Source organism: Cavia porcellus, unplaced genomic scaffold (assembly GCF_034190915.1).
Source record: "Cavia porcellus strain 051 isolate PalLab524CR breed Dunkin Hartley unplaced genomic scaffold, mCavPor4.1 scaffold_1, whole genome shotgun sequence".
Taxonomy (NCBI): domain Eukaryota; kingdom Metazoa; phylum Chordata; class Mammalia; order Rodentia; family Caviidae; genus Cavia; species Cavia porcellus.
Window position 1 is genome coordinate 221,648,662 of NW_026947484.1, and position 18,435 is coordinate 221,667,096.

The following is an 18,435-nucleotide window of genomic DNA, read 5'->3' on the forward strand; positions in this document are numbered from 1 at the left end:
ATGGTGACCTATGAGATTTCATGTGTCATCTAATTTTCCAATAACATCAGTCACTTTTTTCTTCCTAGCAGAGGTATTTTTGAGATAGCAGAGTCTGAACTTTTCCTTAAGCATGAAATAGCTTCCATTTTTCTCCAAGCATATTTTATTGAAATAACACAATCATGTGTACTTGTTTATAATATTTTACCCATAATTGCTAGCTTGTTCTCTTTGGTCTGAAGACTCTAGTGAAGTATCTCGTTGGAAATAGAGCAGCAAAGTTAATTTTAGAGACATGTTTTGTTTCAAACATTTATTGCAATTGCAAAAAATAGGGCATGTAGGGATGATGCTATTTAGAGCTTCAGAAAATTTTATTAAAACCTGAAAATACCTTAATGAAAGTAGAATAGCTCAGAAAAGCGCAGTGCCAGGCGTGGTGATGAATGCCTCTGATCCCAGCACTCGGGAGGCTGAGGCGGGAGGATCACTGTGAGTTCAAGACCAGCCTGAACTGCGTAGTGTAGCCCTGTTTCAAACAGACAAACAGAAAAAGACAAAAACCCAAGTGAAATGTTTTCTTGAGTTGCCTTGTACAATAACCATATGCTTTATATCGAGTAACATAAAACAGTAGTCACTCATTCAGCAGATAATCGGGAAGTGTCTGCTTTGTATCAGGCACTGTTCAAGTGCCAAGGAAAACAGATAAAGCGGTTTGTCTTCTGGAGCACAGATTTGTGTGTGTATCTTTTTGAGACAGGGTTTCATTGTGTAGTCCAGGCTGGCCTTGAACTCACTTTGTAGCCCAGGCTGGCCTCGAATTTGCAGCGATCTTCCTGCCTCAGCCTCCTGAGTGCTGAGATGACAGATGTGCTCCACCATGCCTGGCTTGGAGCATAAATTCTAGTGAGGGACACAGGCAGCTCTCCAGGCAGAGAATGAAGTGACAGTGTAATGTCAGGTAGCAGTAAGTGTGACCAAACAGGAGGCCGGGTAAGGTGGTCAGTAGTGTAGCCGTCAGGGAGTTGTTCCAGGCAGGGCAGTCAGTGTCCCACTGCTACTTCTGATCGGTAGTTGGGAGGGAGGTGGGCACTCGATATGAGAGCAGGAGACAGGATGCTGCAGCCTTTGCCGTTTCACAGCCTCTGGAGCGAGCCGGGGGAGAGGCGGAACCTGGAATGCCGGGCGTGCTGTCAGTTGGTGACCTTGCTGCGTGTCTGTGAGCTGACCATAACGTTTGGGTCTCCATGCTTTGTATTCTACCTCCTTTTCTTTTTTATAAACTAAAAGTCATGATCAAGCATTGCCTCCCTTTCTGAGACCCTTTCCTCTTGATCATTCTTCTGGCAAAACAAAACAAAACAAAACAACCAAAACATATTTGTCTGAATATACAATTGTGGAAAATTTGCTTTAAAATTCCAGTGAAGAATTGACTTCTTTCTCCTTTCGAGTTTAGTATTATTCCTTTTAATTGTCTCTGGGAACACAATCATTTTGCAATCTTTTCATGCCAGTCTCAAGTATGTTTCCCTAAGAACAGGAAATCTAACTTTGCTTTCTTGGTATCTGTAGGTCCAATTTGAGTTTTGAGTACATTTCTGCTGAATAAATGAGAGTCTGAGAGACAAACCTGTAAATCTGTGTGGCTTTTTCTGCTGGGTGCCGGGCTCACGAGGCTAATGGTTTACTGACAGGAGCTCTGGGTGGGGGCTGTGTGTGAACCCTAGTGCTGCCAGGGGGTGCAGACACCTTTCAATTCTGGAGGGATGCCGTGAAATAGTGTATGTTGGGGTTCTGTACACCCTGAGTAAACGTTAAGATAAATATCCAGCTGCCTACTTGATATATCTCCCCTTGGATATTTTGTAGAAACCAGAAATTATTATTGTTAAGCCAAAGTTACCATTTTCTTGTTTTGGGTACCGGGAAATCAAACTCATGACCTCACCTTGTCAGGTAGGCACTAAATCCCCAGCCAGTGACTATTGTCTTAAAATTGAATTAAAAAAAAAATTTTTTTTAGTGCAGTTAGTTTACTCACTTTCTAAAGCCAGTAAGGTTTCTAGAGCAAAGAATTTTCAGTTTTAAATGACCAGCTTTTCAGGGTGTTGTATAAAAATGTAACCTGGTCATAGGGCAGCAGCAACCATTTCCCACACTTTCTACCGTGCCGTGATCAGCCTTTTAATGTGTACTGGTAAGACAGGCCAGCAGGGGTCTGACGTATGGGCCACTTGTGTTCTTTGATAGGTTGCCTGTTATGTCATTTCTGAGGTGTTTTCATGCTTCGTGAGAGTGCACTTCCCTTTGCTGTACTACAGTCTTTGGCTCAAATCTCTCCTCTGACCCAGTGCAGGCTCCTTAAGGACTCATTGAGTTTCCCCAGCACAAACCTCATTCCTGGGACGTGGAGATTGAATTCCAGATTTGGATTTGTAGTGTTGGAATTATTATTGTTATTTTTATTTTGAGTTGGAGTCTCACTGTGTAGCCTAGGCTGGCTTTGAACCCGCAGTGGTTCTCCTGCTCAGCCTCCCAAGTGCTGGGAGATTACAGGTATTGGAATTCTTATTTCATTTTTAAGTGGCACTTCTCTGGATACAAGAACAAGTCAAAATATGCCAGGTTGTTTTAATTTAGTAGCAGCTATTCATCTTGGGTAAAAGACATCACTGCGTACTCGTTTAGCATCATACATTAGTAAACCGTGCTTTTTGAAAATTCAGTAGCATCTTTGGAGTTCAGGACATGTGAGGATGCTTATTATAAGTCTGTGGTTGAAAACACAGGATTGATAGTACCTTTATGTTTGTCGTAGTTACATTTAACTGTGGAGAGTTGTAGAGCCTTACACTCACCACCATCAGAAACCTGTAACTGCTTGGTGTAGCAAGAAAAGGTTTATCCTGATATTAGCAATCGGTGACTGACAGGTACTAGATAAAAGAAGAAGCTGCTGTAACATAATGATAGTCCCTTAATATGTTGCTTATGGAGGTTAAGGAAGTAATTGCTTAAAGATAGGAGAGAGCTAGAGCTGAGATGATAAATATTCTTTCCCATATGTATTTGTCGGTACTGGGAATCGAACTCATGACCGCCTGCTTGCAAGGCAGGCGCTTATGCCGCTGAGCTAAATCCCCAGCCCTTTTCATTTAATCTTGATCACAATAAGAGAAATTTATTTTTATTTGGACAGTCACTATTATTAGATCATCCTGAAGTTATTCTGATTTACTCTAAGTCCAAGCCTCTAAAGAACTATTCTCACACATTTACTTGAATTTGTGGCTTCGGTTTTAAAACCAGCTATCCAACCAACAATCCAGAAAAAGAAAAACCTACCTTTTCCTCTTTCTTTTTAATTTGAAAGTTTTAGATTTACATATTTGCTTAGCTGATTTAAACCAAAACTTGGCAGGGCAAACTACTACCTAAGGACCAGTCCATCCTCTGCCTATTTTATAAATAAAGTTTTATTGGAACCAGCCACATTCATTCACTGCATATTATCTGTGGCTGCTGTGGTACTGCGAGGACAGACTGAAATAATGTCTGTCCAGCCCTTTATGGGAAACAGCTTGCCAACCCCTGATGTAGTCAAATTTAAAAATGAGTGGAAAGAAATTATAAACTGCATTTAAATAAGTTTGTGTAAATAAAAAGATCATTACTGTATGTCCAGAATTTATTATAAAACATTGCCTTGTTTTATCCTAGGGTTGGTTTATTTGCTCCTTTTTTGAAGACCCCATCAGCAGTAGTCTGAATTTTACCTGAAAAAAGGGACACTTTGGCCAATCCCACTCCAAGACTCTTAACATGATGGTGTCCGTGATCAGTGCTAGGCCTTTGTGCTGTGTGAGTGTGTGTGTGTGTGGGTGTGTGTGTGTGTGTGAGAGAGAGAGAGAGAGAGAGAGAGAGAGATCGAGTGTGTGACATAGTAGCTAAGGGAAGAGAGCTGAGCAGGTAGACCAGTTGCTTCTGTATTGTGGTGGTGGGGGGAGAATTTAAAATGCTTTCAGTCCCCTGGGTGCACTATTTATCTACCCTGACGCAAGGTGACTCAAATGGTTGAGAAACAGAAGAGATCAATACCCTCCCTTTTCTAAATTGGTGGTACTTGAGAGGGTAAATTCTGCCTTATACACGTACCTGAATATAAATGTGGATATATTTTCACGAATAATTTGTTGAGCCTGTTGACATTATTTCTCTGCCTTTTTCTTCATTGTGAAGAGCATTAGCTAAAAATTAGTATGAGGGCATGGAGGTCATTGTGAAGTAGAGAGAAATTTGGATGTATAATAATTATTATTTCAATAAATTTAAACTATGGATTATCAATTACTTTTGATGTAAAACAAATGTGTTTTATGGCAGATAATATTGCCTACAGAAATAATGTCTCTACTAGCTTTGGATATATTACTTACAGTTTGTATTTTGCAGTGGTTATAGTAGCGATCATCTCCGTTACCTACGCAGTTAATGTAGTAAATAGCAGAAATCCATTCTTGACTTCTTTATGTCTTTGAGGGAACATAGTTACTGTACCACAAGTCCACAGAAAAGCCAGAATACTCCAGGACATTGAACTCTTATTGTATGCTGTAGAATCCGTAAGAATCAATAAAGAATTTATAAAATTATTATTAGTTATTTTAGTCTGACCTTGAGAAGGCTTGGCAATCATTAATTTCCATATTCATATTACATTAAAATGCCTAAGTTCTTCAAGTGCAAAATACTAGGTGGTTTGATACTACTCAAGTTAATTCCTAAGTTTGAAAATCTTTGTCCTATCTTTCTGTTCTGAGAACAGGCTTATAAAATAGGTATTTAATGTCCAAAACAACATCAAGTATGTATCTCCTTTGAATAATTAATGTTTTCTAATGTGCTTGGGAGATATTTTTTTGTTGGTGGGGGAGGCAGAATTCTCCAGAGCATGGTTTTGCATGCCTGTAGTCTAGCATGTGAGAGGCTGAGGCAGGAGGATTGCTGTGAGTTCGAGGCCAGCCTGGAATACAAAGGAAGATCCTGTCTCAAAACTACAGCAACAACAAAAAGTGGTGGCATTCGCATTTGTGATTGCTTTATTACATCAAAACTATATGACTTAAAGATTCAAAACAAGATACTACTTTTATATCCTTTTTTAGATTATTTTGACAATTTGATTATTTTTATTTTGTAGTTTCTTTTACACTTAACTTGGTTTTCTTTCTGTATTTTCTCATGTTTTGATCAAAATTTTGAGTTTTAATTTATTTAAAGTTTGTTATATTGTAATATTTGAGAATCCTATAAAATTACTGAATAGGATATAACTTATAAAGAAGATAATTAAGCTTTAATTTCCCTTTCCTTTGAACTTCTTGAGTATAAAGAATGTTAATCAAGTCAGAGTAGATAATAGATGAAAAATATTCCTTAAGTGCTTTTGCTAGCTTTTTTTCTGCCATTAAGCTTTGACTTTGAGGTTTGTTCAGAAGTTAGCCTGGCCTGTGGCATCTGCGCTGCTGGTTGGATGAGGTGGAGAGCAGGGTTTGGAGCAGAGCTGTGGACTTTGCTGGCCTCCCTGCCCTGATGTTGCTGTTTATGACATTGGTTGAGCCGGGGAGTACGTTCTGCATAGCATGAGCAGATACTTCAGTAGTCTAGAAAAGAGGGACAAAACACAATTCTTTTTTTTTGAGACAGGGTCTTGCTATGCAGGTGGCCTTGAGCTCACTTTGTAGTACAGGCTGATCTCGAACTCACAGTGATCTCCTGCCTCAGCTTCCCGAGGGCTGGGATAACAGCACACAATTCTGTATTTGGTCCTTGTTGCTTTTAGGTTTGCAAAGTATTTTTAGTTCAGAAAGACCTTGAATTACCTAAAATTGTTAACTTGCTTGCAGTTTCGGCTCTGGCTGGTCTCTGGAGTGGGCAGCGGGTAGTGACACCTTGTCTTTTCACCCTCTCCATCCTTTAGGCTAAGGCCTGTGATAAGTGGCAGTTTTATTTAAATATGGAGAACTTGATGTACTGTTCTTTGCTGTTGAGGAGAAGAGCGGAAAGGTGTGATTATCCTACTTTGGGAGTGATGTGCAAACTGTCATTCTAGTCTGTTTTAAATTTAAGAGACCGTAGCCAAGACTGAACACTTCACTCTGTTGAGCACTGGCTGGGGTGCTCTCTGGGAATTATCTCACTGTACCCTCAGAGCAACCACGGAACGTAGAGATGCCGACCGTTGTCACTTCATGACCGTGCAGAGGGAGGCTTGGCAAAGGCTCAGCTTCTAGGAGCAGTGCGCCTGGCATGTCGCCTCCTCTGAGCCCCGCAGCCTTGTTTGTTTGTACAGGCAGCTAGATCTGGGCCTGTTTCTTTGTTTTCCAGATTTTTATTGTCTTCGTAATCTTGTATATCTTGTTTATACTTTGTTGCTCCTGGTTTTGTCTGAGAAAGTTTCCAGAGAATGACTGATTTTGAGACCTGTGATACATGCCCAGGGGCCGGGGAAGGAAACGATCGTGAGGCAATTGTGAATATTCTCAGGCTAAGCAATGTTCTCCAAGCCTGCAGGCCAGTGACCCTTCCCCTGGCCTTGCTGCCGTACGTGGGCACTTTATCGGCAGTGAGGGCGACAATCAAGTAAATAGTGTAACGCTTAATCATTTTCCTGCCTGTGGATGGGCTCATATCAGACATTCCATTCTGAGAAGGGCATTTTATAAAACTATGAGTTGTTTCCTCAAGATGCCCTGGGAAACGAATGGGTAGATTACAGCAGAGCTTTGGATCGGGCTGTACGCCAGCTCCTCACTCCGAGTGCGGTCATTTGGATTCTTGACCTTCTATATTTGGGGCAGGGTGGATTAAATAGAAGGATGATGGGTGTGTGACACATCTAACATTTTAATCAACCGCTTATTGTGGTTGAACTGCAACAACTTTTTAATGTCTCTTCTTTTTATGACCCTGAGAGACTCAGTTTACATGTCTGTGATACTTTTTACCGTGAGAAATGCTGAAAAAAGAATGTTTCCTACCCCAACCTCTACCTTTTTCATTTTTCTTCTTCTGCTTATAAAATTTAGGCCTAGAGAAAAGCCTTCCCTCTGGCCCAGTTAAGCACTGTAAGCACCTAATAATACCGCGTCTGCTCTCAAGGTTGTAAATGTAGCATTTCTAAATGAGGTGACGTTTACTAATGAGGAAATTTAATCTGCCTTTTGAGGTTTTATTATTTTTTTTAATTCATTTTGCCTTCCAAAGGGGTTTATTAGTTTTTGGAACTTATGAAGCATCTGTAAAGCAGAGTCCCACTGTATGTTCTACCAGGCACTTTTCCTGTTTCTTCCTACTCATGCTGCCTTTGTCTGTCTTTTTTTTTTTTTTTTGTACAGGGGATCGAACTCATGACCTTGGGCTTAACAGGCAAGCGCTTGAGCCACTGAGCCAAATCCCTGGCATTGCCTTTGTCTTTCTATTCCTTTCTGTTCCTCCTTTATTGATATTCTGTTTGCTACTCTTTACTGTCCCAGGGCTTTTCTTAGTCACTGTACTGTTTTATAAAAGCAATAATGTTGTTTCTTAATTAATTTCATGTCAGTTTCTTAGACTGGCATGAGACTGCTTACAACTCTGTGGTTTGCTCCTTGGACCAGTAACCAAGCCCTGTCATTCATATCAACATTCTCTGTTCACAGTTTACCTTTTAGCTGTTTCTGTCTCTGTGTCTGTCTGTCTGTCTGTCTTGCTATCATTCTTTCCTGCAAGAAGTTAAGAGGCCTCCGATATGAGGCAAAATGGGCTCCTGCGACAACTTTCCCTCGGTGGACTTACAAGTGCTTGCCATGCCGAGGGCCTTGTGGAGGGATTAGCCTGGAGACATGAGTGAGACCCTTTCTGCTTCCTCCAGGAGCACTAATTTCCTTGTAAGAAAGTGAAGCCATTGGAGTGGACAGCTCCAAACGCACCGCCTGCCTGTGTATCTGTCACGGTGGCTGTGTCATTAGATCAGGGTGTGTGTGAACTTTGGTCCTGTATTGTTACGTATATGCATGTGGCTTTGATTTGCCCACTTAAAAAATAATGTGTCTTTCTGGTTAGGCAGATTGTGGATTCTTGGGATTTATGAATAAGAAGGCCTTTAATGGTGATGTTGCCTGATTTCTCCACCGTGAGGGTGCTATGCTAAGGACACAGTCGATGGCAGAGCTGGACAATACCTCTCTCACCCATCACTGATTTCTAGCCCAGCATTTTTATCTTCTAGTTGACGTTTACAAATACTGTTGACTCAGGTGTGAATCCTGGTTTCAGACAAATCCACAAGTATTTCACTGGTGTGGGTAGTAGGTGCAGGAGAGTTTTTCAGTTTAGGTTACTGACTGTTGATTGGATAGATCCCTCCCGTGGACTGGTACTACACACCTGTCGTGTACCCAGCTACTCAAGAGGCTGAGGCAGGAGGATAGCTTGAGTCCAGGAGTTTGGAGCCATCTTGGGCAATATTACGAGATTCCATCTCAAAAACATTGTTTTTGATGATATCATTTACTACTGTTACGATTCCCAAGTATATTCCAGACTTGTGTAAAGGACACAGAGTAAGTTTTATCTTTTTAGGAGCATATTGCCCACAGGTAAGGATTGGGATGACAGACCATCTCATGTATTTCAGTGCAGTGTTCTCCCCCAGGCCGGCTGGTTCTCCATAGGGACAGTGTCTGGAAACATCTGTCATTGTCGTAACTGGGTGGGATGGAGAAAGGCAGGGGTGGGGATCGGGGCAAGCACTGCCGACACCTGGTGAGCTGAGGCCTGAGATGCTGGCCAGCACTCCCCTGCTCACAGATCTGCCCCAGACGAAGATTTAGCAAGCCCCAGATGTCAGCAGTGTCGCATCGGGAAGCCCAGCGCGTGGTGCAAATAGTGCTGTATTCCAGGCAGCTGCCATGTTCTCTGTCTGACACTGTTGTGTGGCGGAGGCTTGCCCATGTCACTGCTGCTCCGCATTTGGTTTCCTGGTGAATCTGAGGACAGGCAGATGAAGGAGGGGATGGGCAGAGAGAGCAGAGCGTGATCATGGACATCCGGGAGACTGCCGGTGGTTCACTCAGCCAGAGCTGGCAGCTGAGGGAGACAGTGGGAAGACAAGGGAGGGAAGTTAGCTGTGGCTGGGTTGTTGGTGACTGACTTGGCGAGCACAGATGGCGAGCTCAGGTAGAGCATGTGATCATCTCCCCAAAGGAAGGGAGGCAAGTGTGGTTGGTCAGCAGTAGCTGTTCCTAGCCTGGAGCCCAGTGTCTTTAAGGGATCCTGTCCTTCCCATCAGCTCTGGAGGCGACTCTTAGGTCCAACACACTCACTGCACAAAATGAGGAAGAGGAAAGGGTCAGTGCAATAGAGGCTGCTTATTGGCAAGGATGTGATAGGGACACACTATGTAGCTACCCTGTCACATTCTCCTGGATAAGAATAGCAAGGCTTCCAAACAGTGGCAGCGGCAGCGGGGTGAACCCTGTTGTTGAGCATTTGGGCTGCTTTTGGTTTTGCTGTCTTAGATGATCGCCTTTATCACTGTCCTTTGCAACTCATCTGGGATCCATATGTAATTTATGTCCCAGCACAGTGTCACCTTTCTAGAGAGCTTTTGTCTGCCTCCCCTGCATCTAGTTTTCTAGTTTCCATCTAGTTTGAATTGTTTCATCAGTGGGATTTGTGGTCTCTGTGGGTACCTAGTTCATTTTCCTGTTTCCCTTTTTGTGCCACCAGTGCATTGGGATGGTGATTTAGTAGGGTGGGAAGGGTCCGACCGATGTGTCCACTCTAAATCCCTGTCACCTGAGAGAGTATGTGGATGAGTAAATGAATGAAGTACACAGTGCAGTAGAAGGAGCAGGTTGGTCTTTTAGTTCCTTGTTTGGTGTGGGAGGGAAGGATGCACTCAGGATTGGCTATGATGAGTTTTAGGTCTATGCATGATAATATGGCTATGTCCAGGGGGCCGTTATACATACAGTAGGTGCAGATGTCCAGCCCTCTGCCGAACGTGCAAACGTGAAGCTCAGGAAGGACATCACAACACAGTAAGAGCTTCCTAGGCTCTTACTGTGGGCCAGTCCTGTACTTCGACACTTTGCTGTTCTTAGGAAAGTGAATCTCCAGACTGATGGAGGAAGTTGAAAAAGTTGAGTGGTAATGTCCGGAAAGTGTACATGAGAGAAAAATAGGGACAGAACTCTGGGGACGCTTTGCCACCAAGACATGAGTAGTGAAAGAGGCACTTCTCAGCAGGAGCAGTGGGCGGAGGCCCGAGTGCGGGCAGAGGGGCTGGTATTGAGGATCTAGGGAGAAAGTTGAGAGGAGGAGGTTCAGAGAGGCTGGAAACGTGTTGGCGGACTTCAGCCTCAGAAAAGGAGGTCGGTATGAGCTGATTCAGGAGAAGCTGAGAAGGGAAATAGGTTGAGGGTTTGGGAATTGAAAGTTGCCATTGGGGAAAGCCCGATTGAGAGGGAGAGTTGGAGAATGTAGATCAGGGAACGTGTTTTCTTTGTTGTCTCACGGTTTTCCCATGCACCCTCTGACCTCCCGTTCTGTAGCTGTCCTGGTGGAGCAGGAGGCACCAGAGCCCTGCTGGCTACTGCCTGCTTCCCAGGTTCATCCCTTGGCAGATGAAAGGCCCGGAGCCGGAGGAGCCTTGCCGGCGGGAGCCTCGGACACAGCGCCATCCAGAGCCCCGGCAGAGGTTCTGCGAAGAGGCCTTTTTAAGGTTCTTCACTACTGTCAGTTGCTGGTGGTGTATTTTTCCAAGTTGCCCTGGATTCCAGTTCCAGTGTTTTCCCCTCTTTCTACTAAGCCTAGAGTTCTGATTGTGTCAAAGTTATCTCTCACAAGTCACCAGCTCTCTAATAATTGAAATCCTTAGCATTGTCCACAATTGCTCATTTAATCAGGAAAACCTAAATCACACTTTTTTTTTTTTTTTTTTTTTTTGGAGACAGTGGCTCACTTTGTAGTTCAGGCTGGGCTACAGATTGAGTTCAAGGCCAGCCTGAACTACAAAGGATACCATTTTTGGAGTGCGTTGCCCAAATATAAAGTGTACCTTTCATTTGATAATGTGTAAATTCTAAAACGTCTTACCTTGCTTGTGATTTTTTTGTCTGTATCTTTAGATACACTCAAGATTTCTTTTTCTTTTTTTTATTGATACCAGGGATGCTTGCAAGGCAGGTGCTTATGCCGCTGAGCTAAATCCCTAGCCCCTAGATACACTCAAGATTTCTTTCATAGTGTTTGTCATTTCTTTTTTTACCTGAGAGATTATTTCTGATTTGATTTCCTCTGTAGCCTCATGGAGTTATTTCTTTACTTCAGTTGCTATCATTTCAGAAAGTTCGGTTGTGCGATTTCCAGTGCCCTCCCTTTCTAGGTCTCCTGGGTTTGTTCTTGATGGGTGGGGCACTGAGACTGTATCTTGCTGTTTCATTTTATTGTTTTCCTCTGGAACCTGTGCGGCTGGCCAGGCACCCTCCGGATGGATGGACTGCCCTGGGATGCTGGGCTGGGCGGAGCTCAGAGCCCCTGGGACTCACGTGGCTACCGGGATGCGCCCCCAGAGCATGGTGCTGGGGCCTCCCGCCTCTCTGTTGCTTTTCAAAGGAACATTTGACAGACTTTAAAAAACAGTAAAGCAACTTGTTTATTGAAAAATTGTTTCCCATAATTTTTATTGCAGACTCTGGAGCCTAAGATGTCATCTCTTTGCATGATTTGTTTTAAAAAAGAGAACAAAGTATATGACGTCATGTAAAAATCTATGAAAATTGTTACCTGTAGTTTTTCCTTGTAAAAGTAGCATCATTCAGCAGAGGTAAATGGTTTTGCTCTCAGTGAACAGTAGCCAGTCAAAATACCTTGACCAGACAGGCGAGTCTTGCCAAAACAAAACTGGAGTGTAGGTCTGGATCTGGGAAGGATGGTGTAAATGACATGGTGATATCAGAGGAGAGGCCTGGAGGTCCAGGGTCCCCCACGGTCTGGTGCACGCCTCCAATTTGATGCACACAAGGGTGCGGTAAGCTCCATCCAGGGGCAGACCTTATGGCATTTCTGAACTTTTTATTGTCAGGACTTATTGCGCAATATTTACTGTTTTTAAAATGAAAACTAGAAAAATTTAAAATATGAGTTTACTAAAAGTAATAATGAACTTACTAGTTCTTATTTAAATAGTATCCTTTTATGAAAATGACTATATTTTTTAAAACCTAGGGAGAAGAATGTCATCGCTATGCAGTTTTGGGAGTCTTTCTAGTGTCTGGCTTGATTGAAGGCAACTAAATTTTCACGGCTTCTTCCACATTCAGCCTGTTACTTGAAATATTTCACTGTAGGTCATGAGAGGTTGAGAATGAAAAAGGTACATTAAATCTTGATAACATTAAGAAAATAATTTTGAAGGGGCTGGGGATTTAGCTCAGCGGCATAAGAACCTGCTTTGCAGCAGGCAGTCGTGAGTTCGATCCCCAGTACCGATAAAAAAAAAAAAAGAAAATAATTTTGAGTACGTGGATGGCTGAGAAGATTGCAGGAACCTCTCGAGATGTACCTGGATCATATTTTGAGAACCGCTGGAGTAAGCTGTGTGTTTCTCGGGGGTGGAAACCACTGTCATGGTTTCTTTCCTTTTCTTTAGGCCCGCTAAGATGTTCTTTCTGGTGCCCCCTTGAATGTACGTATTGGTTCACCTTTCCCCTGTACAGTTCCACAGGAAGAAAGTGCCCTGAGAACCAGGCTGTAATTTCTTGTCACGCTGCCTTTCCCCTCATCAGTTAGTCATGCTGTAAGAATCCCTCTGCCGCCTTGGACTCAGCTGCCAGAGAGGCGCCACTGGACTCTTTTTCAAGGTGCCCGATGACATTGTAGACTGGTTACAAATCAAGATAAGTGGTTTAGGAAAAAACACTCATTTTTTTTTAGTACGATGAATTCTAGGAAGTCTTGGAGGTTGCTGGGAGAAAGAAGTTTGAGTTGTTTCCTGGAAAGGGAGTGGAAAGTCCACAGAGGTTTTGGGGGCTCACCTAGTAAATGGGAGCCACTCGACCACTCAGGGTGCACATGCTGGCTTCCTGTTCCCATTTTCTGCGCGGAGGCAGCGGCAGGTGCCTGGAGACTGTGAAGCACAATGCTCAGGTCTCCAGAGTGACAGCGTTTGCCTTTGCAGATGTGAGGTTCCTGTTGATCAAGGATATACCCAGGCTGAGGCTGAAAATGTGCGTACATTTTCAGACATTTGATGAAACATGGGTAAACTATCGAAAGGTATCTTCAGAATTACATGGGGAATTTTAGCTAAAATAGCAATGTCTACAAATTACAGCATCTCCAATGGAACAAATTTATTATCAATTACATCAGGAAAAATCTTCATAAGTGTAGAATAAAAGCACTGACTTAGGCATTTGATTTGCAGAGGAATAGAAGCAAAGCCATTTTAGAAACAGCATGATTGTGTCTGCTTCACCTGAACGAGGAGTAGCGTTTTTCTAACTGCTTGTCTCTTGGACACATAAGTCATCATGGTACATTCTTACTAACAGTCTCTGAATTTCTTTCTCTGTCCTTTTCTGCTGGGCCGTCTATTGCTGCCTTTAGCGCTTCAGCATGGAAGGGATCTCAAATGTCATTCAGAATGGCCTCCGCCACACCTTTGGAAATGCAGGTGGAGAGAAACAGGTGCTCAGTTAATCTTTATTTTCCTCATTCTCTGCTTTTGCATTTTCTGTGTAAGTAAAGCTGGCAAGTTTTACTAATTTACTAAGACCACTGCTTAAAAGAGGGAAATGAAAGTTTATTATCTGTAGCCATAATGATGAACAGAATTTTCCCTTGGGGAAAAAGCATTTTCCAAATTGGGCAGTAGACTAAATACATCCTTAAGATATGTTACAGAGCTCCATTTCTCACTCCTGCTGTAAACAAGTAGATGCTGCTAACACATTGACAAGGTGAATTGCATGTGTAGAAGAATCGCTTTCTGACATTAATTAGAATATGCTACTCTGATTCTAAAAATCTAGGAAACAGGATTTTACTTTGGAAGGAAGAAAGCTAGATATTGGTGGTATCTTTGACACTAGAGGTTTAGGTAAAAAATATGGAAAGAGTATATTTTAACCTCCTTTAGGTTTTTTTTTGGTACTAGGAATTGAAAATTGGGCTTTCACTCTGAGCTACGTTCTTAACGTTTTTTTTTTTTTTTTTTTTAATTTTTGGAGACAGAGTGTCCCTAAATCACAAGTTTTGCAGGCTGGGTTTGAACTGTGGATCCTCCTGCCTCAGCCTCTCCTGCTAGGGTTACAGGTGTGTGCCACCATGCCCAGCTTAATTTGTGTGTTTTTAAAGCACATTATGTAATCAGCCAAGTCAGTGGTGTACCAAGTGTACATGAGACATCATTTACACAAATCTATGTAGTGTGACTGTATAGTCAAATGTGTATTAAATTGCTTTTTTTAAACATTTTTGTGCAGTGATTAAAGTGCTGTCATGAACATGGGCGACAGCTATACTCATGAGTATGCTGAAAATTACCTATCACTATTTGAAATTTTAACCTCAAAACTCTGAAATGAGTGAAGATTAAGAAGGGATACAGACTGTGGCTCTTGGATAGTTAAAGCAGATTCCTGGAATTTCTGCGGAATGTTCTGTTGGTCCCTCAAAGGAAGTAGTTGATGTTACAGGGCAGAGTAACACTGATGTTTGCAGCTTATCAAGGCGACCTAGGAAGGGATGTATGCATTTTTATTTTTAATCTGGGGTTACTCACATCTCAACCCACAAGACGGAAAAATAACTTACAAACTGATCCAGTGCAGGGCAGTGGGCAGGGAATGCCCGAGCACTGCCACCAGCCCTTGTGGGAAGGAGGCAATTCCTGGTGCTTCTCCAGGGTGCCTGCCATGTTGTGGGCAGAGGCCCTGGATGGCGCGTTTCTGGGTTTGTTCTTTACAAAAAAACCTAGCTGGCTACACCCTTAGGCCTCACCTTGGAGAAGTCTATTCCAGAAAGATAGTGCAACACTTAAGGTCCTTACAGGTTGGACAACTCAGTTTTCCTACTGTCTGGACCCAGGCTTTCAGTTACTGATGAGCAGTTCCCATTCTCTTGTTTTTCAGTTACACCTGGGTGAGCTTAGTGTGGGTTAGGACAGAGCTCAGGGCCCTGCACAGGGCTGGGAGACTCCAAGTGGAAACCACTGGCTCCCCCAGCAGCCTGTGCACCCGGCACCCGGCTGTGTTTTGTGATGAGGTGGTGAGAACAGGAGAATCTGGGCAATAAGTTTTGGATTATGCTTTCATGTGGTACAGTTGTAGGACAACTCTGATACTTGGGAATCTCTACAGATAGTGAACTGGGCTGTTTGCCTCGATTTAAATCATTAATTTTTACTATTCATTTCCCCTTTAGGCTATTTTTTCTTTTTCCTTTTCTCATTTCCTTTAATTTCTAAAAACATTTGTAACTACTTACACAATAATTTAAAATAATAACACTCCTTGTGTTTCTGAAATTATTTGGCTAAGTGTGTCTTTGTTAGCTTCTAGAAGAATGTGTTATGTATTTTTTAAAAGTTGTCACGTTATCCATGTTGATTATTTTGTTTGGTCAGCATAAGAATGGTTTTGAAAGAAAATTATTTGGTTGCTGGAAATTATTTTTTTGTGTATGTGCAGAACAATTAAAATTGTTTTTAGTTTAATTACAGTTTTTGCAGTATTGAAAAGCATACAAAGAGAATGTTAGGACATTAATAAAGGTTGCCTCGAGCAAATCCTCCTCAGACCTAATTGTATGAAAATTTCCATAACTGACATGCAAAACAGTGTTCCCTATGCGGACACAAAGTTTGCAGGAAGCAATAGGTGGGCAAAACACTGTGTTCCAGCTGAGTAAGGTCCATGCCTGTGTTTTCGTTACCAATGTAGCTCACGTTTCCTGTTGTAAAGTAGACCTTCTAGTCTCTGTGTCAACTTTTTTCAGGTGAGTTGATTCAGATTTAAATGATGCTTTTTTTTTTTCTTTTTTCACTTGGCAGTATTTGACCACAGTCATTCCTTATGAGAAAAAAAATGGACCACCATCTGTTGAAGATCTTCAGATATTAACAAAAAGTGAGCAAAGACACATTTCAGCTGTTACCCGATTTGCTTTTGCAGATTCCTAAATCCTTAGTTTTAGCTACCCAGGCTTCTTGTTTTGTTTGTTAATATTGTATAGTAAATGATATATGTCCTTGTTCTTATGAGAATGAGATTAAAAAAATGACCAGAACATCAAACACAGCACTAACTCTAGTATCCAATTTGTAATTTTCTGTTTTCCTTATTTTTTAAAAGTATTTGTGAGCTGCAGTTTTGGAGAAAAATGTAAAACTTCTAGCACAATGCTAGATGTGTATGTCTTGCAGCCGTGACTGTTAGTAACTGATTAGGAGAGATTACGGATAAGTACTCTCCGTATAAATGTGGAGCCCAGCGTGGTACTTACAGGTAGAATATAAATTGACAGTGACGTTTTAAGAACATGCATTCATTCAGCAAGTATTTGGTGAAGGCCTGCTCTGTGCCGTTTTCTGAGCACTTGGGATACTTTAGTGAATAAACATACTTTACTTTCCAGGAGCCTGTATTTTAATATAACTTAAGAGATTTCAATATATATTATATAGGGTCTATCATAGGTAATGAATGGTAAGTGAGCATGAAATCTCATTATTTTCAGGGATACTTGTAGAAGTCACTTAACCTTTCTTGGTCACATTGAAAAATTAGCGTAAAAAAATCTGCCCAGTTTGTCTCACAGTAAGTGAATTATGTATGATGATGAGTAATTCATAGTCAGCCCTTAAAATGAAAGGATTGAATTTGTTGATCGTCTGAGTTCTTTCCAATTGTACATATTTATGGTCATTGTTACTTAGGAGGGAGCAAATGAAAGAGCATCATATGGCTGGATATTAATGAGTGATGCTATCTTGAAAATTTAGACATGGAGATGTGGGCAGGGGAGGAGTAAGAAGGGAGGACAGTATTGTACTTACCGTCTGCCTGCCTGGGAACATTAAGCATTTATCCTGGTGAACAGTACTGAAAAACATTTTTATATTTACATGTTGATAAATCAAGATGCACCAGCCAATCCACGTTAAAGAATCGCTTCAGCCCCTTAATTTTCAGGAGGAGCATGCAAATTTCTAAAGGGTTCAAGATCGCGTGGAGGATGGTTAACTATGAGTCTAGGTCTCCTAATTGATCTGCAGTTCTGCTTTTAATTATGTGTGGCTTTTGATAGGTGATCTTTTTTGTGGATGTTAAGACATCCTAAAACATGATTGAAAATGAAAGTTCTGAACATAATCGTCCTCCAAGGAAAGGAGCCTACAAGCATTGCTCCAGGCTGGGAATCACTAAGAGGCCTGTTTCTCAGATCGAGGACAAACCAGGCATTGCAGTTCATCAGAATGCTCTGGGGCCGATTCTTAGGTGATTCCTCATAGACTGACACAGTTGGAATTTTTAGGATCTTGGTTAAAGCAGCGTCAGAGTTAAGACTGTTATAAGGAGGGCATTATGAAGATAGCAGATGACTTTCACTTTGAAAGTGAAAAGAAAATAGGTGTGTCTTGAAAAGTTTGGAGAGGACTTAGCTCTCCTACCACCACCAACAGAAGAAACTCAAAGAAATGCCCTGTGGAGACAGCAGGTTCATAGACATGTCGTTTTCCTTCTCAAGGCTCTTAGAAGGGGATCACACAAATGGACCGGTAATCTTAACAAGAATTACATTACTGCTGTCATTATGATTAATACTGGACACTCTCATATGTGCTTTACATCTGTGAAACTTGATCTTCATAATAAGGCTTTGCGATAGAACTAATTATTATGCCCATTTTACAGATGAGAAACTTGATACGCAGAGCGGTAAGGTCACAGAAGGCAGGAACTAGTAGAGCCAGACCTAAGCCCAGGAAAGCTGCTGTGAGAGTTCCACTGTGCCACTTGTCATGTAGCTCAGGAAAGTAGTGGGGTGTTTTCACCAGGATGTCCTGGAGGAAGCCTGAATTGGCAGTCACTGTACAGTACTTGTTTGTGTATACTCACTTTAGCATCTCACATACCAAATACTGGTTTGTGAGTTTATCTTTACCTAAACGGTCTGGATTAAAAACCCCAAACCAAAACATTATACTGAGTAGCTCCTTTTTCCTGCTTTGGTTTTTACTGAGAAGGCAGATTTGTCAGCTGGGATGTAGCTCAGCAGAATGCTGCCTGGCATGTATGAGGCCCTGGCTTTGATCTATAGCACCAGCAACACACAACACAACACAGCACAGCACAACACAGCACAGCACAGCACAGCACAGCACAGCACAGCACA

General features: G+C 42.0%; 1 protein-coding gene across 5 annotated transcripts in view; it reads left to right on the forward strand.

Moving 5' to 3' along the window:
• Fez2 (fasciculation and elongation protein zeta 2) overlaps positions 1 to 18,435 on the forward strand; it is a 39,192-nt gene that overhangs the window by 17,027 nt on the left and 3,730 nt on the right. For 2 of the 5 annotated variants that reach the window (XM_063229859.1, XM_063229856.1), the window contains exons 6-7: positions 13,645 to 13,725; positions 16,091 to 16,166. The exons of 2 other annotated variants lie outside the window; for them this stretch is intronic. In XM_063229859.1, coding sequence (XP_063085929.1) covers positions 13,645 to 13,725; positions 16,091 to 16,166 — 157 coding nt within the window. The remainder of the gene's footprint in view (positions 1 to 13,644; positions 13,726 to 16,090; positions 16,167 to 18,435) is intronic. One more of the 5 variants, XM_063229864.1, reaches the window with a different exon arrangement.